The sequence below is a fragment of the Pongo pygmaeus genome, chromosome 7 (assembly GCF_028885625.2).
Source record: "Pongo pygmaeus isolate AG05252 chromosome 7, NHGRI_mPonPyg2-v2.0_pri, whole genome shotgun sequence".
Classification (NCBI taxonomy): domain Eukaryota; kingdom Metazoa; phylum Chordata; class Mammalia; order Primates; family Hominidae; genus Pongo; species Pongo pygmaeus.
Window position 1 is genome coordinate 157,212,910 of NC_072380.2, and position 27,131 is coordinate 157,240,040.

The following is a 27,131-nucleotide window of genomic DNA, read 5'->3' on the forward strand; positions in this document are numbered from 1 at the left end:
ACTTGCCCCAGGTACCATGTAGTTACCCAGGGGTATGGTTCATATAAGAAAGGCAGGGTTGGCCGGGTGCAGTGGCTCATGCCTGTAATCCCAGCACTTTAGGAGGTGGAGGCAGGTGGATCACGAGGTCAGGAGTTCAAGACCAGGCTGACCAACATGGCGAAACCCCCTCCCTACTAAAAAATACAAAAATTAGCCAGGCATGGTGACGTGCGCCTGTAATCCCAGCTACTCAGGAAGCTGAGGCAGAGAATCGCTTGAACCCAGGAGACAGAGGTTGCAGTGAGCCAAGATTGTGACACTGCACTCCAGCCTGTGCGACAAGTGAAATTCTGTCTCAAAAAAAAAGAAAAAAGAAAAAGAAAGGCAGGTTCAGCCTTTGATTCTTTTGTGTTTTTATTTATCAGTTTTCGAGGTAGTGGATTGGTTTCCTATCACCCTCCAAAGGTGGTTTGGAAGGACGCATTTGATGGCTTCAATGCAGTGCAGTCATCACCATTATCAAAGGTCAGATCGTCTCATCTTTGGCAAGTGGCAGCCTCTTGAGATCTGAATCCCTCTGACACGTCCCTGCTGGTCTTTGGCAGCTCATGTTTTAGGCTTCTTTCATCTATTTCTTGCTTTAGACCTGGAATTGGCCATTTCTACAGAAATAGCCCTGGTTCCTTTTAGTGAGAAGCTGTGTTGTTTTTTGTTTGTTTGTTTGTTTTTGAGATGGAGTCTCGCTCTGTCACCCAGGCTGGAGTGTAGCGGCTCAAACACGGCTCACTGCAACCCTAACCTCCTGGGCTTAAGGGATCCTCCTGTCTCAGCCTCCTAAGTAGCTGGGACTTGCAGGTGCACACCACCACGCCTGGCTAATTTTTCTATTTTTTGTAAAGATGGGGTCTCACTATGTTGCCCAGGCTGGTCCTGGACTCCTGGGCTCAAGTGATCCACTTGCCTCGGCCTCCCAAAGTACTGGCATTACAGGTATGAGTCACTACACCTAGCCAAGAAGTTACCTTTTAAGACAGTAGTCTGTTTCTGGAGGGCTCATTACTTCTGGACGGTTACTATTCCTGGGCCTTTTCAGTAGACAGAACTAGGAAATATCTCTATCAGTAGATAGATAAAATACCTTATGAGTTCATGTTGATACTTCTAGTTCAACATACGGACCTCAGAGATTTTTACCTCTTTTCCGTTACATCTTTTTTTTTTTTTTTTTTTTTTTTTGAGACAGTCTTGCTTTGTTCCCCAGGCTGGAGTGCAGTGGTGGGATCGTGGCTTACTGCAACCTCTGTTTGCCAGGTTCAAGCGATTCTCGTGCCCCAGCCTCCCTACTAGCTGGGACTACAGGCATGTGCCACCACACCCAGTTAATTTTTGTATTTTTTAGTACAGATGGGGTTTCACCATGTTGGCCAGACTGATCTTGAGCTCCTGGTCTCAAGTGATCCACCTGCCTCGGCCTCCCAAAGTGTTGGGATTACAGGCATGAGCCACCGCATCTAACCTCTTTTCTGTTACATCTCTATCTCTGTTCTCAAAAATCCAGTTCTCAAGGTTAATAGAATTGGACTATCCCATAATTACCATTTGTTTGATCTCGTTACACAGGCAGCACTAACACCAGAATAACACTGATGTTGCCATCACCAGTCACATGACTGAAACATGAGGACTGCCCTGCACGCGCTCCTCCACAGCCTGCCGATCTAACAGCCTTGCCCTGTGTCTGTTGTTTGAGTCACCATGGCTGTTATATCCCATGCTCTCCCTTCTCTGCCTTCTTGGTGTTGGTTCTGCAGGTGACTGCCCATGTGGCCCTCAGCCCCATCCTCTGTTCATGGCTCTCTGCCACTCTTGTTGTCCAAAGCTCTCTGTAGGTTCCATGGGAAGGGCTCATGGGAACATGATCCTCGACCTCATGCTTGCTGATGATAGTTTATTGTGCCTTTTATAGTTGATGGTTTTGCTGGTTACAGGATTCTTGGCTGACATTTCCTTGAGTGTCTTAAGTTATTCCATATTCTTCTGGCAGAGAGTTGCCAGATTTCGCAAAAACAAATAAACAGGATGCCCCAAATATTGTGTGGGACATTTTTGTACTGAAAACATGATTTGCTGGGCTGGGAACAGTGGTCCACGTCTGTAATCCCAGTACTTTGGGAGGCCAAGGTGGGCAGATCATTTGAGGTCAGGAGCTCAAGAACAGCCTGGGTAACATGGTGAAACCCTGTTTCTGCTAAAAATACAAAAGTTAGCTGGGTGTGGGGGCGTGTGCCTGTAATCCCAGCTACTCAGGAGGCTGAGGCAGGAGGATCACTTGAGCCTGGGAAGCAGAGGTTGCAGTGAGCCAAGATCACACACCGCACTCCAGCCTGGGCAGCAGAGCAAGACTCCGTCTCAAAAAAAAAAATTATTTGTTGTTTATCTGAAATTCAAATTTAACTGAGCATCTCATATTTTATCTGGCAACCCTATTATGGCATAAAGCATTGTTATCGAAGTCTGATGATAATCTAATTTTCTATCCTCTTAGATGCCATGGGTTTTTTTTGTTTCTTTGTTTTGTTTTTGTTTTCTGATGTCCAAAAGATGTTCTTTTTTTTCTTTAAAACACAGTAATTTCATAGAATATCCTGATGTTGGTCCTGCAGTCCCCTGCAGTTAGAACAGAGCCCTGCTCCTCACCACGGCCTTTCTGCTCCCACCAGCTCCCTGGGCCATCCTCCCACCATGGACCCCTCCTTGGCCACACTCGCTGCCTGATGTTGGAGGCTCTTCCAGCCTGGAATCATCTTTCTGTGGTTTCCACATAGCCAGCTCTCTTCCTTTGAGTCTTAGCTTCAGGGTCACTTTTCAGAATAGCCCTTGGTGTTGACCCCCTTCTTCCAATGCGACACCCCCATGAATATGTTTCTCAGCCTCTCGTCTGCACCTCTCCTGATGCTGCCACAGTGTGTGGTGATCTTATTTACTGTCCAGTTGTCTTTGTGTCTTTTCCATTAGGACATAAGCCACTTGAGGGCAGGCGCCATCTGCCTTGTAAAGGGCCTGGCAGGGAGTTGGCCTCCCCATAAACTTGAGGAGTGAATAAAATATTGCAGGTAAACCCCAGTGCATGTGAAATGTTATCGGTGACCGTAATTTTTGGTTTTTCCTTGGTGCTTTTTAGTTTGTTTGTTGTCTTGAATCTCAGGGACATGGGCCTGGATGGGCCCAAATCCTCAGCCGCACCCTGGCTTGCTTGTGTTCTGCATTCTCGTGTGGGGCCGCGGCCACCCCAGCCATTGTTCGTTCCCTTTGTCTCTTCTTCTGGGAGGCAACGGCTCATGGCTCATGTCCATTTTTCTATTGGGTTGTTTGTTTATATTCTTTAACTTTTTGTATTAGGGTTCTCTAGAGGGACAGAACTAATAGGATAGATGTGTATATGTAGGGGAGTTTCATGATCACAGGGTCCCACAATAGGCTGTCTGCAAGCTGAGGAGCAAGGAAGCCAGTCCCAGTCCCACAGCTGAAGAACCTGGAGTCTGATGTTGGAGGTCAGGAAGCATCCAGCATGGGAGAAAGATGCAGGCTGGGAGGCTAAGCCAGTGTAGTCTTTCCACATTCTTCCCGCATTTATTCTGGCCATGCTGGCATTTGATTAGATGGTGCCTACCAAGATTGAGGATGGGTCTGCCTTTCCCAGTCCACTGAGTCAAATGTTAATCTCCTTTGGCAACACCCTCACAGACACACCCAGGAACAATACTTTGCATCCTTCAATCTAATTAAGTCGACACTCAACTATTAACCATCAAACTTTTTAATCTTTTATTGGGAAATACAAATATAGGTTGAGTGTCTGTAATCTAAAAATTAGAAATCACAAATGTTCCAAAGTTCGAAACTTTTTGAACACTGACATCATGATGAAGATGACCTTAACACTACAGAAAATGTGCAGAAACACCGTGGTGAGTGTGCGATGGACTTACTGAAGAGCTGGAGCAGCAGGACACGTAACAGAGCAAGAAACCATGGCAGTGTACAAAATCAGAGTGATGTCTAAGACAAAAACCACTGTTAGTGAGGCAGATGACCCTGGAGAAATCACTTTAAAAAGCATCTGGCAGAATGCCCCTCCTCCCTAGAGGACCACTTCCTGGTCCCTCAGCTGCATCTGAGGTTTCTTCTAACCTAAAAAATGAAACACAGGCCGGGCATGGTGGCTTACGCCTGTAATCCCAGCACTTTGGGAGGCCGAGACCGGCAGATCACGAGGTCAGGAGATTGAGACCATCCTGGCTAACACGGTGAAACCCCGTCTCTACTAAAAATACAAAAAAAATTAGCCGGGCATGGTGGCGGGCACCTGTAGTCCCAGCTACTCCGGAGGCTGAGGCAGGAGAATGGCGTGAACCTGGGTGGCAGAGCTTGCAGTGAGCCAAGATTGTGCCACTGCACTCCAGCCCGGGTGATAGAGCGAGACTCCGTCTCAAAAAAAAAATAATAATAATAATGAAACATGGGCTGGGTGCTGTGGCTCACGCCTGTAATCCCAGCACTTTGGGAGGCCAAGGCAGGCAGATCACCTGTGGTCAGGAGTTCAAGACCAGCCTGGCCAACATGGTGAAACCCCCATCTCTACTAAAAATACAAAATTAGCTGGGCGTGGTGGCACGTGCCTGTAATCACAGCTACTTGGGAGGCAGGAGAATCACTTGAACCTGGGAGGCGGAGGTTGCAGTGAGCCGAGATTGCACCATTGCACTCCAGCCTGGGCAGCAAGAGCGAAACCCCATCTCAAAAAAAAAAAAAAAAGTCTGGCGCGGTGGCTCACGCCTGTAATCCCAACACTTTTGGAGGCTGAGGCAGGCAGATCACGAGGTCAGGAGAGCGAGACCATCCTGGTTAACACAGTGAAGCTCCGTCTCTACTAAAAATGCAAAAAATTAGCCGGGCGTGGTGGTGGGCGCCTGTAGTCCCAGCTACTCTGGAGGCTGAGGCAGGAGAATGGCATGAACCCAGGAGGCAGAGCTTGCAGTGAGCCGAGATCGTACCACTCCATTCCAGCCTGGGCGACAGAGCAAGACTCCATCTCAAAAAAATAAGAAGAAGAAGAAACACAGTGTCCAGTGTCCTTGCCATCAGTACTCAACAGTAGTCTTGTTTGTGAGTGGAGAGTGGAAGCTGCTGTTGGTTGCTGCTGCAGCTGTTTAATGGCTGCTCCAGGTGTTCTGGTGCTCCCACCGTTCACTTGGTTACCCTGAACACATGATGTCTTCATTGTATTAATGGTGTGTCATATTTTTTACTGCTTTTTTTTTTTGAAATGGAGTCTCGCTGTGTCGCCCAGGCTAGAGTGCAGTGTCATGATCTCGGCTCACTGCAACTTCCGCCTCCTGAGTTCAAGCGATTCTCCTGCCTCAGCTTCCCGAGTAGCTGGGATTACAGGCACCTGCCACCACGTCCGGCTAATTTTTGTATCTTTAGTAGAGACGGGGTTTCACCATGTTGGTCAGGCTGGTCTCAAACTCCTGACCTCCTGATCCATCCGCCTTGGCCTCCCAAAGTGCTGGGATTACAGGCGTGAGCCACCGCGCCCGGCCTATTGCTAAGTTCTTATGTGTGAATGAGTGTAAGAAATGATTGCTTATTGAGCTGGGTGTGGTGGCTCATGCCAGTAATCCCTGCGTTTTCGGAGGCCAAGGGAGGAGGATTGAGTCCAGGAGTTGGAGACCAGCCTGGGCAACATAGTGGGATCTCATCACCTAAAAAAACAAAACAAAACGATTGCTTATTGGTAGCATATAAATTTAGTCAGGAGTGACCGGGGCGGCCGACAACCACGGATTGTCCACACGCGTGCTAAAAGGTGACACCTTTGCTTTCTAACAGTTCGGTGTACACAAAGTTTGTTTTGTGCACAAAATTTTAGAAATCCCGTATGAAATACCTCCAGGCTATGTGTATAAGGTGTATGTGAACCATAAATGAATTTTGTGTTTGGACTTGGATTCCATTTCCAGGAACTCTCATTATGTATATGCAAATATTCCAAGCTCTGAAAGGCCCCAGAATCTGAAACACATCTGGTCCCAAGCATTTCAGATAAGGGAATGCTCAATCTATCCAAGCTGAAAGTTCTCAGAACACACAGGTGGGTTTAAGAAGTCGTGTTTGAGCTGAGCCCATCAGCCCCTCCACGGCAGTCACTGAGTGTCACAGGGTCTAGACCTTATTGTTGGTTGTTGTTGTTGTTGTTTTTCTTTTCTTTTCTTTTGAGACAGGGTCTTGCTCTGTCACCCAGGCTGGAGTGCAGTGGCATGATCTCGGCTCACTACAGCCTCTGCCTCCCGGGTTCAAGCGAATCTTGCACCTCAGCCTCCCGAGGAGCTGAGATGACAAGTGTGCGTGACCACACCTGCCTAATTTTTGTGGGACCAGACCTTATTGTTTTAGTTTTGCCACCATTGTTTGAGTCCCTAAGTAATATAATGTGGTCTTGCCCATTTCTGAACTTTATAGAAATAGGATCATACTGCTGTATTCTTCTGTGTTTTACCTCTTTATCCTGTGGGGCGTTGTCAGGATCCCCCTGGGTGGCTGTGTTAGTGCCCATCCTCTCAATTCCATTGCTGTGTCCTGCCCCATGGCTTGGAAGCCAGCGCCCCGTCAGCCCCTATCCTAGTGTGGTGTGCGCTCGGGCTCTTGGCAGTTTGCTGTCATAAACAGGCCGCCCTGCATATGTCAGAGCTCCTCTGGTGCAGGAACATTACCCGAGATGGACTTGTTGGGTCTTAGGTGTGTGTATCCTCTGCCTTTTAGATGATGCCGAGATGTTTTCCAAAATCCCCATGCCGGTTTCTCCAGCAGCCTCCCAGCATTCCACCTGTTCCAGCATCCTTACTCACATGAGGTTTTGCACCGGACTCCTGCGCCTGTTCCAGTCAGGCCGTCATCCTGTGTCTCTGGCCAGCGGGGAAACCCAGTGGCGTTGCATGGGTGTTGGCCATTGAGATTTTTGTTCACATCTTTCATCTTCCTGTTGATGAGTCTTGTTCTCATCAACTTGTTGGAATTCCCTGCACCCTTTGCTGTGTCCACCACAGTGGCTGTCCTTCCAGCTCTCTTCATACTATTTTGATTAACAGAAATTCTGAACTTCACTGAACTTCAGTGGTCCTTTACCATCCTCCCCTCCTCTCCCCTCCCCTCTCCCCTCCCCTCCCCTCTCCCCTCCTCTCCCCTCCCTTCTCCACTCCCCTCTCCTCTCCCATCTCCCCTCCCTTCTCCCCTCCCCTCCTCCCCTCCCTTCTCCCCCCTTCTCCCCTCCCCTTCTCTCCCCTCCCCTCTCCCCTCCTCCCCTCCCCTCCCCTCCCCCCTCCTCCCCTCCCCTCCCCCCTCCTCCCCTCCCCTCCCCCCTCCCCTCCCCTCCCCCCTCCTCCCCTCTCCCCTCCCCCTCCCCTCCCATCTCCCCTCCCTTCTCCCCTCCCTTCTCCCCTCCCCTCCCTTCTCCCTTCCCCTCCTTTCTCCCCTCCCCTCCCTTCTCCCCTCCCCTCCCGTCTCCCCTCCCTTCTCCCCTCCCGTCTCCCCTCCCTTCTTCCCTTGCATCTCCCCTCCCCTCCCTTCTCCCCTCCCCTCCTCCCCTCCCTTCTCCCCCCCCTTCTCCCCTCCTCACCTCCCCTCCTCACTTCCCCTCCCCTCCTCCCCTCCCCTCCCCTGTTTTGACAGAATCTTGCTCTGTCACCCAGGCTAGAGTGTGGTGGTGTGATCTCAGCTCACTGCAACCTCTGCCTCCTGGGCTCAAGCGATTCTTGTGCCTCGGCCTCCCAAGTAGCTGGGACTATAGGTGTGCACTACTACCCTTAGCTAATTTTTGTGTTTTTGTTGTTGTTGTTGTTGTTTGTTTTTGAGACGGAGTCTCGCTCTGTTGCCCAGGCTGGAGTGCAGTGGCACGATCTCAGCTCACGGCAAGCTCTGCCTCCCGGGTTCATGCCATTCTTCTGCCTCAGCCTCCCGAGTAGCTGGGACTACAGGCATCCACCACCATGCCCGGCTAATTTTTTGTATTTTTAGTAGAGACAAGGTTTCACCGTGTTAGCCAGGATGGTCTCGATCTCATGATCTCGTGATCCGCCCATCTCGGCCTCCCAGAGTGCTGGGATTACAGGCGTGAGCCACTGCTCCCGACCAATTTTTGTATTTTTTAGTACAGAAGGGGTTTGGCCATGTCGTCCAAGCTGGTGTTGAGCTCCTGGGCTCAAGTGATCTGCCCACCTTGGCCTCCCAAAGTGCTGGGTTTACAGCCATGAGCCACGGCGCCCAGCCCCTTACATCTTTTCTTATTGCCTTCCATACTTCCCAGTTCTGAGGCTATGAAGATCCTTCTACAGCATCTTCTAAAAGCAGTATGATGTGTCTCATGGTTAGATCTGGAACCTGTCTTTTCTGAGCTTCTATGGCACACGTCTGTTTCATCCTCCTAACCCAGGGCTGGAGTCGCCCCGGACGTGACAGGGGAGTTCCCACAAGGGAGTGTCCCAAACCCTCAGAGAGGGGACCAATTGGGATCCCAAAGAAGCACTAAATGCCAGCTCAGAGCATTAATTAGGGGAACACTGGCATAGAGAGCTGCAGCTGGGCTCAAAACTGACAGTGAGAGACAAGGTGTTCTACCCGGGTGTGCCCGCATTGAGGGGCCAGGGTATGGGGTGTATGAGCAGCTTTAAGGCACTGGGTTCCAGGCATGAAGAGGCTGTGTCTAGCTCTGCCATTTGCTGCTCCACAGTCCCTGGGGCCTCCAGTTCCTCATCTGTGACACTGGGTTGTGGTGACCCTTCTCTCCAAGGACTGTGGTGTGGGACAGCAGTCCTGTCCTGTGCAGTGGACCTCAGAGGGCACTGGCACTGTCCCCAGTGTCCTCCATTTTTCTAGTCTCTCAGCCACTCTTAGATATCCACTTTTTATCCCCATTTCAATATCTGGAAATGAAGGCCCTGTTGGTGGTTCTCAGGGTCTCCCCAGACCAGCAACGTCAGCTCACCTTGGAACATGTGAGAAATGCACACCCGAGCCCCCCAAGACCTGCTGAGTCAGCGCCTGGAGCGGGAGCAGGAGAGGACCCTGCCCCCAGTGCTTAATCCGCCTTCAGTGATTCTGATGCCGTAGCGCTTGAGAACCACTAAAGGAACTTCCCTGGCGTTGGAACCTGGGTGTACCTGACTCAGGCCCATTCTTCTACGACCGCCCTAAACTACTAGCCACTTAGCTTTTGAATTAGGTAGAATGATATTATTTGAGGAAAGTAAATCATTTGTTCCCTGAAGAAAAGTGGGTATGCTTTCCTTACGCTCTTCCTCCTACACGGGGACCACGGGGAAGCCAGGCCCCTGGTGATGTGGATATGGACCTTGAGGTCCTCATCTCACTGGTCGGCTGAGCTGTCCTGTTTGTTTCTTGCAGCTGCTCAGATGGAAGATAAAAAGCCCTTTATCCTGTCTTCCATGAGGCTTCCTCTCCTGGATACCAACAGCAAGGTAAACCACATGGGCCAGCCTAGGCTGCACCACCACACCACAGGCAGCTGCAGGGTGTGGCCAGGCTGTGCTGTGAGATCACCCACCAACCAGGCGGCCACCACCCTCAGCTGGACTGAGCTTGGGAACAAAGGACGACAGTGTGCCACTCAGTGTGTGGCTGGTGCTTTTCCCACATCTCACTCAGGAAACAGTCCCCAAGGCCACCCTACACTGGCACCAGTTATAGGCCCGCGGGTCCCTAGCCCCTCCTTCAGGCTCAGTGATTCTCTAGAAGGACCCAGAGTTCACAGTGCTGCTCTGCTCATGGTGATTGCAGCAAAAGGATGCAGGTCCACGTCAGCCATGGTTGGGGTGCCTGGGACAGAATCCAGGAGGGCCCACACACACAGCTCCCAGCTGTCCTCCCCTGGGGTCGCGGACAGCATTAGACCCCCCGGCCATCCTCACAGCAGCAATGTGGGTCACAGAGCATCACAACCAGGGAAGCTCCTGCCTCGGGGTCTGTCATGTAGACCTGGTTGGCGCCCTCATGGCTGAGCCATCTCCAGCCCCTCTGGAGGTGGAGCTGATGCCACGTGGCCCGTAGCCCCCACCTGTCACATGAGACCATCTGGTGTGGCCCAAGACCCCAGGTGGACAAGAACATTCTTACCAGGCCAGATGTTTGGGGCTTAGTGATGACCTCCCAGGACCCCAGGGCAGAGGCCAGGCCTAGCTTTGGGCGGGTGGATCTTTGTGAAAGTTAGGACTGCACCCAGGTTACCCAGGGGCTGCTGTCTTGGGTAGGACCTGCTTGCTACAGGGGGAGCAGAGACCCTTAGCCCTCTCGGGGGCTGCTCCAGCCTTTGTGCTGGGCCTCCTCTTGGGGTCCTTCTGTGAGACTCTTCTTGTTTCCCCAGAAGCTACTGAAACAGACCCCATGCCACATCTGTTGCGGTGCTCCTTACATGTTCCACACTCCCCAACGTTCAGAGCTCTTCTCCCCAACGTGCCCCTGACAGGGTCTTTTGGTCCTTTTGGACGCCTGCAATGCCAGGTGGCTAAATGCACAGTCTAGGCAGTCTGGGACCAACCGGCTTGCTCCTCCACACCCACCCTGTTCTCTGAGATAGCACAAGGAGGAAGTGCTTGGAGAAGCCTCCTCGGAGTGGGGATGCTGGACCTGAGAGCTGAAGGGGCAGAGGCGTGGTCGCGATGCTGGAGAAAAGGATCCCCAGGGAGGGCAGCATGGGCAGAAGCCATGGCTCAGGGGAAGGGCTGGTTAGACCACATTGGCCTGGCTGTGCCTTTGTCACCAGGCTTAGTTACTGGGCGAGGCTGGACATGCAGGCTTAACTCCTAGGATTGTTTGGGTGACAACTGCAGATTCAGGGACCAGATTTATGGTACACCCCAGGAAACATGGGGATCACATGAGAGAAGCTAGCTCAGAAAGACGGCAGCCCCACCCCCTGAGGCCAGGGTAAGCCCTGGACGGAGGGATGGATGTATTTGGAGCCTGGGAAGGGCAGCTGCCAGTGCCCAGGAGGCTGGGGGTTGGGGGCAGGGTGGCTTTGGGCGGAGCCCTCAGCAGAGCAGCTCTCTTGGAGTTGGGGTGCAGCTTGATGGAAGTGGATGGAGGAGGGAAAGTGAGTGAGATGCTCCCCTCTGGCAGCAGGGGAGGGAGGCAAGGGGAACTGGAGGAAAAGAATCCTTCCCTACGGACCTGAGCACATCCACAAGCTGGCAGGAAGGCTGCCTTCCAGGGACGAAGGGGCCTTCACACAGCCCAGGGACAGAGAAAAAGGCAGACACAGGCGCAGGTGCAGGTGCGGGTACAGGTACGTCCAGGTACAGGTGTGGGTGCAGACCCAGGTAGGTAGGTATAGATATGGGTGTGAGTGCAGGCTTAAGTGTGGATGCAGGTAATTATAGGTATGGGTGTTGGTGCTGGCACAGGTGTGGAGGAAGGTAGGTTCAGGTACAGGTGTGGGAGCAGGCATAGGTGTGGATATGGGTGCAGGTAGGTACAGGCGCAGGTATCGATGCAGGCACAGGTGCAAGTGTGGGTGCAGGCATAGGTGTGGGTATAGGTGTGGGCGTTGGCACAGGTATGTGGGTACAGGCCCAAGTGCAGGTATGTGGGTACAGGCCCAGGCCCAGGTATGTGGGTACAGGCCCAGGTGTGGATACAGGTAGGTAAAGGTGTGGGTACAGGTGCAGGCCCAGATGTGGGTGCAGGTAGATCCAGGTACAGATGTGGGGGTAGGTGCAGGTAGATCCAGGTACAGATGTGGGGGTAGGTCCAGGTACAGGTGTGGATTCAGGTGCAGGCCCAGGTGTGGGTGCAGGTACAGGTGTCAGTGTAGCTGCAGTTGCGGGCACGTGTGGATGTGGGTGGGAGGAAGAGTGAGGTTCCTCTCTGCTGGCTGGACTGGCATGGCAGTCTCTGCATCCCCTTCCTGATCTCCCATTTGTTCTGGGCAGGTGAAGCGGGCAGTGGTGCAGGTGATCAGCGCCATGGCCCACCACGGCTACCTGGAGCAGCCTGGAGGTGAGGCGATGATCGAGTATATCGTGCAGCAGTGCGCGCTGCCCCCCGAGCAGGAGGTAAGGGGCTGCCACCTTGCCCGCCTCCTAGGCCCATGCCGCCCCTGGCCTGTGTTAGGCACTGGCATCAGGAGCTGCTGGCCCAGCAGAGGGTGGATGTGTGGGCTGCAGTCTGCGTGCGGAGGTGCCCTCTGCTGTCTTTTGTTTGTTAATAGAGACAGGGTCTTGCTCTGTGGCCCAGGCTGGAGTGCAGTGGCTATTCTCAGGTGTGATCATAGCACACTGCAGCCTGGAACTCCTGGGATCAAGAGACCCTCCTGCCTCAGCCCCCCAGGACTATAGGCATATGCCACTGTGCCCGGCTCCCTCTGGTTTCTGAGTCAGAGCCTCTGCACCGAGCCAGTCCTCTCAGCAGCTCCCAGGACTCAGAACGCAGAAGCAGGAAATGGAGAGTTTGTCCTATTTGGGGCTTTTCTATTTAAGAAGTTACTGTACAAATGCCAATTTCTTCTTGAAGGAGAGCAAGGTAGAACATGGCGAAATAACCCACAGATGGTCTAGACAGCCCTCTGTCACCCTGAGCTGCAGCCCGCTGGCTGCTGAGCGCATCGGTGCTTGAGTCCCTGCAGCTCTGGGTCTGGTTCTTCAAGTTGGCAAAGCTGGTCTGTCCACCGAGGCCAGCTCAGAACAGAGACGCCGCCCTCCTTGTGTTCTCGTGACCATCACTGTGGTGCCCGCTGTGCTCCAAGTGGGATACGTGAATTTAACTGGAAACATCCGAGCTCAGTGAGAGCATGCTGTGATGTTGCCTCTAAGTGCGTGGTCGTCGGTGGTCAATGAGGAAGCTGCGCACGTGCCTGTTCTGCAGGCCCCAGCAGGTGGGCCACCACCTGCTCAGCTGATTCTGACCTCAGCATCTTCACAGCAGCTCCACGGGTCGTTAGGCATGAACTGGAGAGCCAAGGCCTCTGTTTTAGTCTTTTAGTTCCCAAGAGTTTGGGAGTTGGAGGTTTCTTTGAATATTAGAAAACGTTATTAAGGTTTTCTAAAACCAAAAGAAAAACCATTTTGAATAGGATGGAGTCTAACACTCAGATATTTATATCTATGTAATAATAATAATTGTTATTATTTTTGAGGCAGGGTCTCGCTCTGCCAGCCACACTGGAGTGCACTGGCGAGATCACAGCTCACTGAAGCCTTGAACTGGGCTGAAGCGATCCTCCTACTTCAGCCTCCTGAGTAGCTGGGACTACAGGCTCATGCCACCACACCTGGCTAATTTTTTTATTTTTTGTAGAGACGAGATTACACTATGTTGCCCAGGTTGCTTTCGAACTCCTGAGGTCAAGTAACCCTCCCACCTCGGCCTGAAAAAGTGCCGGGATTACAGGTGTGAGCCACCACACCCAGCACTCAAATGTGTTTTAACCACAGCACCTTGCTGTTTCCGTGGAGCCTCTCACTCAGTCTGCATTGCTTGATGTGCGGGGTTCAGTGTATCGAACTTTCTACTTTTGCATGTTTCAAATTATTCGTGATAAAATGTTCAGAAAGCAAAGCGGGACATGTTGCTCTGAGACAAGTGGGCCTTGGGGTGTTCGCCAGACACACTGCAGAGGGGGTGAGCGGCAGCGGCAGGCCCTGTGGTGCCACTGGGTGCTGGGCTCTGTGGTGCAGCCCAAGGGGTGGCTGGATGATTCTGGAGCAGGCAGGTGCAGGGCCACTGGGGAGGAGAAGACAAATCAGGGAGCCTCGCCTGGATGTAGATTCCCCTTTAAGGTTTTTGGAGAAACATGAGTTAAAGATTAGAATTAGTTATTATTTTACTGTTTTAGCTATATTACCCCACCTAACTTTCTTTTTTTTTTTCCATTTAAATTATTTTTATTTTTTTAATTTTTTAGAGACAAGGTCTCACTCTGTTGCCAAGGCTAGAGTGCAGTGGCACGATAATGGCCCATTGCAGGCTCAAACTCCTGGGCTCAAGTGATCTTCCTGCCTCAGCCTCCCAAGTAGGTGGGACCACAGGCATGCGCCAGCCACCATGGGTGGCACTTCTTGTGCCGATTTTCAAATTGGGTTGTTTTCTTATTATCGAATTTTGAGAGATCTTTCTATATTCTGGGCACAAGTCCTTTGTTGGATTTATGGCTTATAAATACATATATTTTAACTTTTAATACATAGTGTTTTGTTCTTGAATAGAGACAGCCTGTGTTACCCAGGCTGATCTCTAACTCTTGGCCTTGAATGATTCGCTTGCCTCAGCCTCCCAAAGTGCTGGGATTATAGGTATGGGCCACTGCTCCTGCCCATAAACATTTGCTTACAGGTCTGTTGCATGCTTGTCTTTTTACTTTCTTAACACTGTCTTTCAGAGAGCAGAAGTTTTAATTTTTTTTAATGGCCAGTTTACTTGAGATGGAGTTTCGCTCTGTTGCCCAGGCTGGAGTGCAGTGGTGCAATCTTGGCTCACTGCAACCTCCGCCTCCCAGGTTCAGGCGATTCTCCTGCCTCAGTCTCCTGAGTAGCTGGGATCACAGGCATGCACCACCACACCTGGCTAATTTTTTATTTTTAAAATTTTTTTTAGTACAGACAGAGTTTTACCATGTTGGCCAGGCTGGTCTTGAACTCCTGACCTCAGGTGATCTGCCCACCCCGGCCTCCCAAAGTGCTGGGATTACAGGTGTGAGCCACTGCGCCTGGCCTAAAAGTTTTAAGTTTTAGGATTCATATATAGGCCTATGATTCATTTTTAGTTTGTTTTTTTTTTTTTTTTTTTTTTTTTTTTAAGATGGCGTCTCACCCTATTGCCCAGGCTGGAGTGCAATGGCGTGATCTCAGCTCACTGCAACCTCCACCTCCTGGGTTCAAGCAATTCTCGTGCCTCAGCCTCCCGAGTAGCTGGGATTACAGGCATACACCACCACGCCAGGCTAATTTTTGTATTTTTAGTAGAGACAGGGTTTCACCATGTTGGACAGGCTGGTCTCAAACTCCTGACCTCAGGTGATCCTCCCGCCTCCGCCTCCCAAAGTGCTAGGATTACAGGCATGAGCCACTGTGCCCAGCCTTTTGAGTTAATTTTTGTTAAATGTGAGGTGTGTTTGAGGCTTGTTTTTTTGCATGTGAATGTCCAGTTGTCCCAGCACCACATGTTGAGAACACTGTTCTCTGTACATTGACAAATTGCCTTGCATCTTCTGTATGGATTCTCTCTAATGCTCCAGCTCCACTCATCTGTGGAATCTGTCATCATCTGTCATCAGTACCACACTGTCTTTCCATGGCTTTATGTTCTTTTTTTTTTTGAGACGGAGTCTTGCTCTGTTACTCAGGCTGGAGTAAAATGGTACCATGCCGGCTCACTGCAGCCTCCACCTCCCAGGTTCAAGCAATTCTCGTGCCTCAGCCTCCTGAGTAGCTGGGACTACAGGCACGCACAAACACGCCCAGCTATTTTTGTTTTGTTTTGTCTTGTTTTTTTAAAGATAGGTTTGGCTGTGTTGTCCAGGTTGGTCTTAAACTGCTGAGCTCAAGCAATCTGCCCACCTGGGTGACAGAGCAAGACTCTGTCTCAAACAAAAACAAAGAAAGAAATAATAAAATGCTCTTAAAATGTTCTCCATGCCGGCAATAAGGCTGTTTTGTTTTCTCTTAGCTTTTCCTTTGCAGTCATTACAGCTCATGCCTGTAATCCCAGCACTTTGGGAAGCTGAGGCCAGCGGATCACTTGAGGTTAGGACTTCGAGACCAGCCTGGCCAACATGGTGAAACCCCGTCTCTACTAAAAATACAAAAATTAGCTAAGCGTGGTGGACCACACCTGTATTCCCAGCTACTCGGGAAGCTGAGGCAGGAGAATCACTTGAACCTGGGAGGCAGAGGCTACAGTGAGCTGAGACGGCGCCACTGCACTCCAGCCTGGGCGACAGAGCTACACTCTGTCTCAAAAATAAATAAATAAATAAAAATTAATAATAATAATAATAATAATAATAATAATAATAATGCTCTTTGCTAATCTCCTGGACAACTTGTTGCAGTTTCTCCATCAGCAGTTTCTGCTGCACCTTGGTATTTTTGTTATGGAGACGGCTTCTTTCCTTAACCCTCATGAACCAACCTCTGCCAGCTTCCAGCTTTTCTTTTGTAGCTTCCTCTCTGCTCTCAGCCTTCACAGAGTTGAAAAGAGTTGCTCTGGATTAGGCTTCGTCTTAAGGGAATGTCTGGCCGGTCTGATTTTCTATGCAGACCATTCAGACTTTCTCAATGTCAGCAATAAGGCTGTTTTGTTTTCTTATCGTTCCCGTGTTCACTGGAGTAACACTTTTAATTTCCTTCAAGAGCTTTTCCTTTGTATTCACAACATGGCTGACTAGCACAAGAGGTCTGGCCTTTAGCCTGTGTCAGCTTTTGACATGCCTTCCTCACTAAGCTTAATCATTTCTGGCCTTTGATTTAAAGTGAGAGGTGTGCGGCTCTTCCTCTCACATGAACACATAGAGGCGATTGTAGGGTTTTAATTGGACTAATTTCAATATTGTTGTGTTTCAGGGAGCAAGGAGACCCTAGCAGAGGGAGAGAGGTGGGGAGTGGCTGGTCAGTGGGTCAGGACACCCAACATTCATTGATTAAGCTTGCAGTTTTATATACTGCAGTTCATAGCACCCCAAAACAATTATGATAGTAACATCAGAGATCTCTAATCACAAATCACCATCACAGATATAATATTAATGAAACGGTTTGAAATATTCCAAGAATTAGCAAAATGTGACACAGAGACACACACCAAGCACATGCTGTTGAAAAAGGCGCCCACAGACTCGCTGGACACACGGCTGCCCCAGACCTTCCACTTAGTTAAAATGCAGCACCTGTGATGTACAGTAAAGCAAAGCTCAGTGAAATAAGGTCACGCCCAAAGTGGGCTTGCTTTCTTGTTTTTATTGACACATAATAGATGTACATATACTTGGGGTACCTGTGATAATACATTCATATTATGTGTAAAGATCAAATCAGGGTAACTGGGATATCCACCACCTTGCATGTTGGTTCTTTCTTTATGCTAGAAGCATTCTAATTATTCCTTTCTAGCGATTTCGAAATGTACAATAGATTATACTATAATCTATAATCTATAGTAGGGTAAACTATAGTCACCCTACTGATCTGTAGGATACTAGGTCTTTTTTCTGAATATATATTTGTACCCATTAATCAGCCTCTCTTCATACCGCCACCTTCTACCCTTCCCAGCCTCTGGTAACCACCAGCCTACTCTCTGTCTCCATGACAGCCACTGTTTTTGCTCCCGCCTGTAATAGGTTTTCATTGATGCCCTTTATCAGCTTGAAGAACTTCCTTTCTATTTCTAGTTTTCTGAGACTTTATTATGGATTTTATGGATTGATGTCAAAATTGAAACATTTTTGTGCATCTATTAGTGAAATTTTTTCTTCCTTTGACTGTTAGTATGGTAGATTATATTGAGTGCTTTGTTTATTTATTCATTTATTTTTGAGATGGAGTGTCACTGTGTCACCCAAGCTGGAGGGCAGTGGCGCGATCTCGGCTCACTGCAACCTCCACCTCCCGGGTTCACACCATTCTCCTGCCTCAGCCTCCCAAGTAGCTGGGACTACGTGCACACACCGCCATGCCCGGCTAATTTTTTATATTTTCAGTAGAGATGGGGTTTCACTGTGTTAGCCAGGATGGTCTTGATCTCCTGACCTGGTGATCCGCCCATCTCGGCCTCCCAAAGTGCTGGCATCACAGGTGTGAGCCACTGCGCCCGGCCTATTTATTTTTTTTTATGAGACAGGGTCTTGCTTTGTTACCCAAGTTGGAGTATAGTGATGCAATCATGGCTTACTGCAGCCTCAACCTCCCAGGCTCAAGCAGTCCTCCTGCCTCAGTCTCCCAAGTAGCTGGGACCACAGGTGGGCACCACCATACCTGGCTAATTTTAAGTTGTGTTTTTGTAGGGATGGGGTCTCTCTGTGTTGCCCAGGCCAGTCTAGAACTCCTGGGCTCAAGCAGTCTTTCTGCCTTGGCCTCCCAAAGGGCTGGGATTACAGGCAAGAGCCACAGCACCTGGCCATGATTGCCTTTTTAGTAAAACATTTTTATGATGGTAAAATAACAGAAACTTGACTGTCTCAACCCATTTTAAGTGCACACTTCAGCGACATTAAGCTCATTCACATTATTGTGCAGCCGTCACCACCTTCCAGCTCCAGAGCTTGTCCATGTTCCCAAACAGAAACTCTGTCCCCATTAAATGCTAACTCCCATTCCCTCCCCCGCAGCTCCTGCACCCCACCATCCACCTTCCCTCCCCCGCAGCTCCTGCACCCCACCATCCACCTTCCCTCCCCCGCGGCTCCTGCACCCCACCATCCACCTTCCCTCCCCCCGCAGCTCCTGCACCCCACCATCCACCTTCCCTCCCCTGCAGCTCCTGCACCCCACCATCCACCTTCTCTCTCTACGAATTTCACTGCTCGAGGCACTTCGTATAAGTGGACGTAAACAGCGTTTGTCCTTTTGTGTCTGGCTTCTCCCACTCAGCATGAGGTCCTGAATGTTCTCCCATGGTTTGGCGCTGCTAGAATTTCGCTCCTTCAGGGCTCCATATTCCCTGTGTGGAGATGGCGAAGTGCTTATCCCATTCGTCCCTTCATGGACACTCGGGGTGCTGCCACCTTCTGGCTCCTGTGAATAATGCTGCTGTGAACATTGTTGCTTTGTAGCAAATTCTGAAATTGGGAAATACAAGTTCTCCAACTTTGTTCTTTTTCAAGGTCATGTTGGCTATTTTGGGTCCCTTGAATTCCCATGTGAATTTATTTTAGGATCCGCTTGTCAATTCTTGCACAGAAGTCACCCGGAATTTTTATAGGGATTGCACTGAATCTGTATATCTGTTTGGGGAGTAGTTCCATCTTTTTTTTTTTTTTTTTTTTTTTTGAGACGGAGTCTCGCTCTGTCGCCCAGGCTGGATGCAGTGGCACAATCTTGGCTCACTGCAAGCTCCGCCTCCCGGGTTCAGGCCATTCTTCTGCCTCAGCCTCCCGAGTAGCTGGGACTACAGGCGCCCGCCATCACGCCCGGCTAATTTTTTGTATTTTTAGTAGAGACGGGGTTTCACCGTGTTAGCCAGGACGGTCTCGATCTCCTGACCTCGTGATCTGCCCGCCTCGGCCTCCCAAAGTGCTGGAATTAAGGCATGAGCCACCGCGCCCGGCTGTAGTTCCATCTTAACAATATCAAAATCTTTGTATCTATGAACATGGGATGTATTTCTATTATTTAGGTCTTTAATTTATTTTAATATTTTGTAGTTTTCAGAGTATAAGTTTTGCACTTCTTTCGTTAGATTTATTCATAAATATTTTATTCTTTTTGATGCTATTATAAATGGAATTATTTTCTTTCTTTTTTTGTGTTGTTTTTCTTTTTCCTTTTTTTTTTTTTTTTTTTTTTTTTTTAGAAAGAGTCTTGCTCTGTCTCCCAGGCTGGAGTGCAGTGGCCCCATCTCGGCTCACTGCAATCTCCACTTCCTGAGTTCAAGCAATTCTCCTGCCTTAGCCTCCTGAGTAGCTGGGATTACAGGCGCCCACCACCATGCCTGGCTAATTTTTTTTTTTTTTTTTTTTTTTTTGGTAGAGATGGGGTTTCACCATGTTGGCCAGGCTGGTCTTGAACTCCTGACCTCAAGCCATTTACCCGCCTTGGCCTCCTTAAGTGCTGGGACCACAGGTGTGAGCCACTGCACCCAGTCTGAATTATTTTCTTAATTTCATTTTCAGTTTATTCTTTGCTACTGTATAGAAATACAATTATTCTTTTTCTTTTTTTTTTTTTTTCTGAGACAGAGTTTCACTTTGTTGCCCAGGCTGGAGTGCAATGGCACCCTCTAGGCTCACTGTGACCTCCGCCTCCCGGGTTCAAGCAGTTCTCATGCCTCAGCCTCCCAGTAGCTGGGATTACAGGCGCGTGCCACCATGCCCAGCTGATTTGTTTTTGTATTTTAGTAGAGACAGGGTTTCACCATGTTGGCCAGGCTGGTCTCGAACTCCTGAGCTCAGACAGTCTGCCCATCTCGGCCTCCCAAAGTGCTGGGATTACAGGCATAAGCCACTGTGCCCGGCCTACTATTATTCTTTCATATTGATCTTGTATACTGCAACCTTGTTGAACTTGCTTATTAGTTTTAATAGTTTTTATTGGATTTCTTAGGATTTTCTATAAGGATTGTGTCATCTACAACTATAGTTTTACTTCTTTTTTTTCAGTCTGGATGCCTTTTATTTAATTTTCTGTTGTCCCAGCTAGAACGTCCAATACTGTTGAATAAAATCGGTGCGAGCAGACACCCTTGTCTTGTTCCTTCCCTTTGTGTAGAAGCATTTAGGTATGATTCCCACTGTGGGCCTTCATCAGGTCACGGGTACCACCTTCTAGTCCTGCTTTGCTGAATGGTTTTGTTATGAAGTACTAGATCTGATGTGCTGTTTACTGTGTCTAAGATGAGCTTGTCGTTTTTGTCTTTATTTTAGTGATATGGTATATTTCATTAGGTGATTTTCAGATGTTAAACCTGCATTCCTGGGATAAATCCTACTTGGTCATGGTTTATAGTCATTTTTATACATTGTTGTGTTCAGTTTGCTGATATTTTGTTGAGGATTTTCATGTCTATATAAGAGATCATGGTATATGCTTTTCTTATGCCTTTGTATGATATTTGTGTAATCTGTACACACATACACAGGTACATACATGCACAATTTTTTTCCAACTCATTTGAGAGAAAATTTGAGACATCGTGTCCCTTTATCACTGACTACTAAATACCTTGTTTATTTCCTAAGAATAAGGACATTGTTCTACACAACCATAGTCCAGATGTTGGAATCAGGAAATTCTACATGGAGGCCACAATGTCACCTGATCCATGCACTTCGTCGGTCATCCCAGTTCTGTCCCTTTAGCTGCTTTCTGGCGCAGGCTACAGCCCAGACACATACATTATGTGGCTGCTGTGCCCTGTTAGCCTCCTGCCCTTGTGTTTGTTGACCTGGATACTTTCAAAGAATTGAGACCAGTTATTTTGTTGAATAGCTCAAGTATGGTGGTGTTTCCTCACGATTTGATCCAGGTGATGTAGTTTTGGGAGGAATCTCATGGAATCATGCATGTCCCCACCAGTGTATCATATCGGGGGTCCTAGTGTTGGTTTGTTTCAGTGTTGATCTTGTTAGTTCTGATCACTTGTCTATGCTCGGTTTCTGCACTGGAAAGTTGCTGTTTCTGCCTTGTAATAAATAAGTAGTTTGTAGGGAGATCTTTGGGATTAAGTAAACATCTTCTTGTGATTAAACTTTTAGTCAGGTGCGGTGGCTCACGCCTGTAATCCCAGCACTTTGGGAGGCCGAGGTGGGTGGATCACTTGAAGTCAGGAGTTCAAGACCAGCCTGGCCAACATGGTAAAACCCCATCTCTACTAAAAATACAAAAAAATTAGCCAGGTATGGTGGTGGGCACCCGTAATCTCAGCTACTCAGGAGGCTGAGGGAGGAGAATTGCTTGAACCCGGGAGGCAGAGGTTGCAGTGAGCTGAGATCACCCCACTGCACTCCAGCCTGGGTGACAGAGCGAGACTCCATCTCAAAAAATAAAATAAAATAAAATAAGTAAATAAACACTTAGTCAACATCAATTATTTTTAATTATCCATGGATGGTTTTCTAACTCCAGTGATATTGCTGTACTTAGTTCTTTGGCCTCTGTTATGACAGAGCCTCTCCTATTCTTTTTTTTTTTTTTTTAATTCAATTTCTTTATTAAGTAGGTAATTTCCAGAAATACATGAACCTTACTTCACCAAGTTCATACAAGAGTAAAATCAGGAATGAGAACTAAAGTTATTCCTTTGTTTTCTAAGGAAATTGTGTTAATAGATTTCTCATTTCTGACTCTGTACTCAGACATTTTTTTCCCTCCCAATCTGGACTTCATAGTAGTGAAACTAATGCTTGTCAGAAAAAAAACTACCTTTTTTCTTTCTTTCTTTCTTTCTCCTTCCTTCCTTCCTCTCTTCCTTTTCTTTTCTTTTTTATCTTTTCTTTTTTTTTCTTTTCTTTGCTGAGCTTCTCAAAGGCAATAAGCTCTATAATGTTGTGCTCTTAATTTTAGTTTTATTTCAGAATATGGTTTTCTTATTCATATATTTTTTCCTACTCTTTTTTTTTTTTTTAATTTATGAAGTATTTATTGATCATTCTTGGGTGTTTCTCGGAGAGGGGGATATGGCAGGGTCATAGGATAATAATGGAGAGAAGGTCAGCAGATAAACACATGAACAAAGGTCTCTGGTTTTCCTAGGCAGAGGTCCCTGCGGCCTTCCAGCCTTCTGCAGTGTTTGTGTCCCTGCGTACTTGAGATTAGGGAGTGGTGATGACTCTTAAAGAGCATGCTGCCTTCAAGCATCTGTTTAACAAAGCACATCTTGCACCGCCCTTAATCCATTTAACCCTCAGTTGACACAGCACATGTTTCAGACAGCACGGGGCTGGGGGCAAGGCCATAGATCAACAGCATCCCAAGGCAGAAGAATTTCTCCTAGTACAGAACAAAATGGAGTCTCCTATGCCCACCTGTTTCTACACAGACACAGCAACAGTCTGATCTCTCCTTCCTTTCCCCACACTTCCCCCCCTTCTCTTCAACAAAACCGCCATCGTCCTCATGGCCCGCTCCCGATGGTCGCTGTCTCTTCGGAGCTGTTGGGTACACCTCCCAGACGGGGAGGCCGGGCAGAGGCGCTCCTCACTTCCTCCCAGACGGGGTGGCGGCCGGGCAGAGGCGCTCCTCACTTCCCAGATGGGGCGGCCGGGCAGAGGTGCTCCTCACTTCCTCCCAGACGGGGTGGCAGCCGGGCAGAGGCGCTCCTCACTTCCCAGACGGGGCTGTCGGGCAGAGGCGCTCCTCACTTCCCAGATGGGGCAACCGGGCAGAGGCGCTCCTCACTTCCCAGAGGGGGGCGGCCGGGCAGAGGCGCTCCTCACTTCCCAGACGGGGCGGCCGGGCAGAGGCGCTCCTCACCTCCCAGACGGGGCCGCCGGGCAGAGGCACTCCTCACCTCCCAGACGGGGTGGCAGCCGGGCAGAGGCGTTCCTCACTTTCCAGACGGGGCAGCCGGGCAGAGGCGCTCCTCACTTCCCAGACGGGGCGGCCGGGCAGAGGCGCTCCTCACTTCCCAGACGTTGGGCGACTGGGCAGAGGTGCTCCTCCCTTCCCAGATGGGGCAGCCGGGCAGAGGCGCTCCTCACATCCCAGAACATGGGCGGCCAGGCAGAGACGTTCCTCACTTCCTATACGGGATGGCGGCCGGGCAGAGGCGCTCCTCACTTCCCAGATGGGGCAGCCGGGCAGAGGGGCTCCTCACATCCCAGACGATGGGCGGCCAGGCAGAGACGCTCCTCACTTCCTAGACGGGGTGGCGGCTGGGCAGAGGCTGTAATCTTAGCACTTTAAGAGGCCAAGGCAGGAGGCTGGTAGGTGGAGGTTGTAGCGAGCCGAGATCACGCCACTGCACTCCAGCCTGAGCACCATTGAGCATTGAGTGAGCAATCCCAGCACCTCGGGATTGCACTCCGTCTGCAATCCCAGCACCTCGGGAGGCCGAGGCAGGCAGATCACTCGAGGCCAGGAGCTGGAGACCAGCCCGGTCAACACGGCGAAACCCCGTCTCCACCAAAAACGCAAAAACCATTCAGGCGTGGCGGCGGGCGCCTGCAATCCCAGGCACCCGGCAGGCCGAGGCAGGAGAGTCACAGGAGCTCGAGGCAGGGAGGTTGCAGCGAGCCGAGATCACGGCAGCACAGTCCAGCTTCGGCAACAGAGGGAGACTGAAAAAAGGAGAGGGAGAGGGCTTTTTTTTTTTTTTTTTTTTTGAGACGGAGTCTCGCTCTGTCGCCCAGGCTGGAGTGCAGTGGGGTGATCTCGACTCACTGCAAGCTCCACCTGCCGGGTTCACACCGTTCTTCTGCCTCAGCCTCCCGAGTAGCTGGGACTACAGGCGCCTGCCACCACGCCCGGCTAATTTTTTGTATTTTTAGTAGAGACGGGGTTTCACTGTGTTAGCCAGGATGGTCTCGATCTCCTGACCTTGTGATCCGCCTCCGAAAGTGCTGGGATTATAGGCGTGAGCCACCGCGCCCGGCGAGAGCCTCTCCTATTCTTATATGCATGCATCTCTCTCCGCGTGGACTCGTGGTTTGCTGTTTGACGCAGGGGTCCATGTGCAGTCCCTGTTGCTGGCCTTAGTGTTCAAACTGTCCCACACTTGGTCGGTAGCACCCTTCGAGCGCGCCGGCCCCTGTCCTGAGGCCCCGTTGCCCTTTCTGGTGCAGGACGGTGTCCCAGCTCACCTGGGGCTGCCCGTGCCTCTGCTCTGCGGACCCTTCCATGAGCTGTTGGTCTCTTGTTTCTGGGAAGCTCGCTCCTTTATTTCTTGAGTATTTCTTGCCCCTGTTTTTGTGTCTCACTGACTTTGGTGTATCTGTTATCCGAAGGCTAGCACTGCTGTCTTCACATCTTTTAGCTTTTTCTTCTTCCATTCTTTTTAAATTTCTTCTTCCTTGAAGTCTTCGGCAGCCTGTTCTTCCAAGTTAGTAATTTCTTCCTCAGTGAATCGTTATATTATTCGTTTCCTGAATTGAATTCTTTATTTCACGGTTATACTTTTTCACACCCTGTCTCTGGGATTTTCCTTGTTCTTGGCTCCTCATTTCCCTGTTGTGGTTCCTTGTTTCCCTGTTGTGGTACTTTTGGTGCATTTTTTCGCATAGGCATTGTCCCTGGTCTGTGCCCTAACGTTTGTGTTTCTGGTGGAGTTGGAGTATGTCCTCAATGTTCGTTATCAGGTATTTTGCAGTTTCTATTTGGTTTCTTTATTAACACAAATGATTCTTTTATGATCTTTAAAATCTCCAGTCGATAGGTTTTCATGGGTGTTGTAGATTTATTGTTATATTGAATCTGGCCAGGTTGATTTCTGCTTTTAAGTGTTGGTTGCAATATTATTTTTGGCCTAATGGTCAGGATTTCAAAGTGTATGTTTGGTATGAAGTTCTATCTATATTTTTAGCACCTACTGTAAAAATTGAAGTTCAAGGCCTAAATATCACTATTTTTTTTTTTTCTGTGTGACTTTTGGCTTCTGAAAGAGAGGGATTAGAAGTCCCTGCAGTGTTGCCGTTTTTCCAAATATGCCGCTTTGTGGTTGAGCTTTTACTTTTTGGTATTTCAAAACCTGAATGGAACGTGTGGGAAACAGAAGTCGTCTGCTTGCAGGGACACCTTCCGGGGAGCTGAGCGTACAGAGAGGACGGCAGGCATCCAGCCCACTGTGGCTGCCGAGGCTGGGTGGTGTCCTGGTGGGAACCAGGTTTTCTGACATGGTTAACGTTCCCACAGAGGCTATCCCGTCCCTCCCCTGCAGGCATTGCAACGTCACGAGCAGTGATTTTTTATGGAGTCAGTGGCTTAGCAAATGCTCAAGGTTTTGCTTGTTGTGGAGATGAGAACTGAGGCAGGTGAGCCTGCTTTCTTGGGTGATCTTAGCGGAGAGTGCCTTTGCTGTCTGTGGCAGGTGGTGCACATGTCTGCATGTCCTGCGGCGAGGCCCAGGGTCTGCCCTGCTTCCGGGCAGGCTGCGTCCTCAGGCCCAGAGCCACGGCCGCCCATGCACGCCTTTGCCTTTTGCCTTCCTCCAGCCTGAGAAGCCAGGCCCCGGCAGCAAGGACCCCAAGGCCGACAGTGTGCGGGCCATCAGCGTGCGCACCCTCTACCTGGTCAGCACCACCGTGGACAGGATGAGTCACGTGAGTGCACAGCACCCGTCCCTGCCTGGCGACAACAGAGCTCTCCAGGGCAGTGGCCCAGGGTGCTTAGGCCCAGCAAAGGGTCTGTCTCCACCTTGGAGCTCTGGCAGGGCCCTATCTGCATGGGACCTCCCTCTGGGCGGATGCAGACCAGGCCCTCTGCTCCCCTAGGTCCTCTGGCCATACCTGCTCCAGTTCCTCATCCCTGTGCGCTTCACCGGGGCCCTGACTCCGCTCTGCAGGAGCCTCGTGCATCTGGCGCAGAAGAGGCAGGAGGCTGGGGCAGATGCCTTCCTCATCCAGTACAACGCCCATGGTGCGTGCCACACCGTACCCCACCTACTCGCTCCTGTCCCCACTTCCCCATCCTCCAGTTCCTGACACCCGCCCCAGGGCTACAGGCAGCCTCCCACTGACTATTTCCACCTCTCATCTCCAGCGAGCCTCCCGTCTCCCTATGCTGTAACCGGAAGACTGTTGGTGAGCCTCACCCTTTCACAGCGTGCCCGGCGCCCCACTCTGTGTCCCTGTGCTCCACCCAGGCTTGGAAGGGGTTACCTTCTCAGTGGGCAGCCGTGGTCAGGGCTCAGGTGTGGTTTTCCTCTAGGTGGGCGGCCCAGCTTTGGGAAGAGCCAGGCCCCCGTTGGGTGCTGTGGCCCTGCAGGTGCAGGTTGTGGGCATGGCCAGTGCTCCCTGCTCAGACCCGGCTCCCACGCTGCCTCTTTTCAGGTTGTGTCTTCCAGCCCCTACCTGGGGGACGGACGTGGGGTGGCAGCGCTGCACCTCCTCAGTGTTCTGCACCCAAACATTCACCCTTTGCTGGGTCAGCATTGGGAGACGACTGTCCCGCTGCTGCTGGGGTACCTGGATGGTGAGGCCGGGGTCAGGATGGGGTGCATAGCCCTGTGGGGAGGGCAGGTCTCAGAGTAGGAGGGTGCTAGCTCTGACCCCACCTTTGCCAAGTGGCACTAGGGTGGCCAGTGGGAACTAGGGTTGTATAATTGGAAAAAACAGTCTCCCCTGTGGTCCAAGAAAGGCCCCAGATGACCTGGGGCTTGAAAAGCACTCCCACTGGGTGCTTCCTGGGAGCAGGTGGGGGGCAGCAGGGCGGTGGGGCCTGTCTGTGCTGAGCATCCCCAGCTCCAGGGCAGGTGCTGGGCTCTGAGCCCCACGC

General features: G+C 50.2%; 1 protein-coding gene across 27 annotated transcripts in view; it reads left to right on the forward strand.

Moving 5' to 3' along the window:
- Window positions 1-27,131, forward strand: part of MROH1 (maestro heat like repeat family member 1) — a 118,679-nt gene that overhangs the window by 69,394 nt on the left and 22,154 nt on the right. For 23 of the 27 annotated variants that reach the window (XR_008504241.2, XR_008504243.2, XR_008504244.2 and 20 more), the window contains 6 exons: window positions 9,442-9,515; window positions 11,985-12,107; window positions 25,850-25,957; window positions 26,129-26,273; window positions 26,397-26,437; window positions 26,687-26,828. Coding sequence is in view for 22 of the 27 variants with exons in the window: in XM_054499273.2 (XP_054355248.2) it covers window positions 9,442-9,515; window positions 11,985-12,107; window positions 25,850-25,957; window positions 26,129-26,273; window positions 26,397-26,437; window positions 26,687-26,828 (633 nt within the window). In the remaining 5 variants the exon portion in view is untranslated. Of the gene's footprint in view, window positions 1-9,441; window positions 9,516-11,984; window positions 12,108-25,849; window positions 25,958-26,128; window positions 26,274-26,396; window positions 26,548-26,686; window positions 26,829-27,131 lie in introns of all 27 variants that reach the window. The other 4 variants (XR_010127318.1, XR_010127317.1, XM_063669308.1 and 1 more) reach the window with 2 other exon arrangements.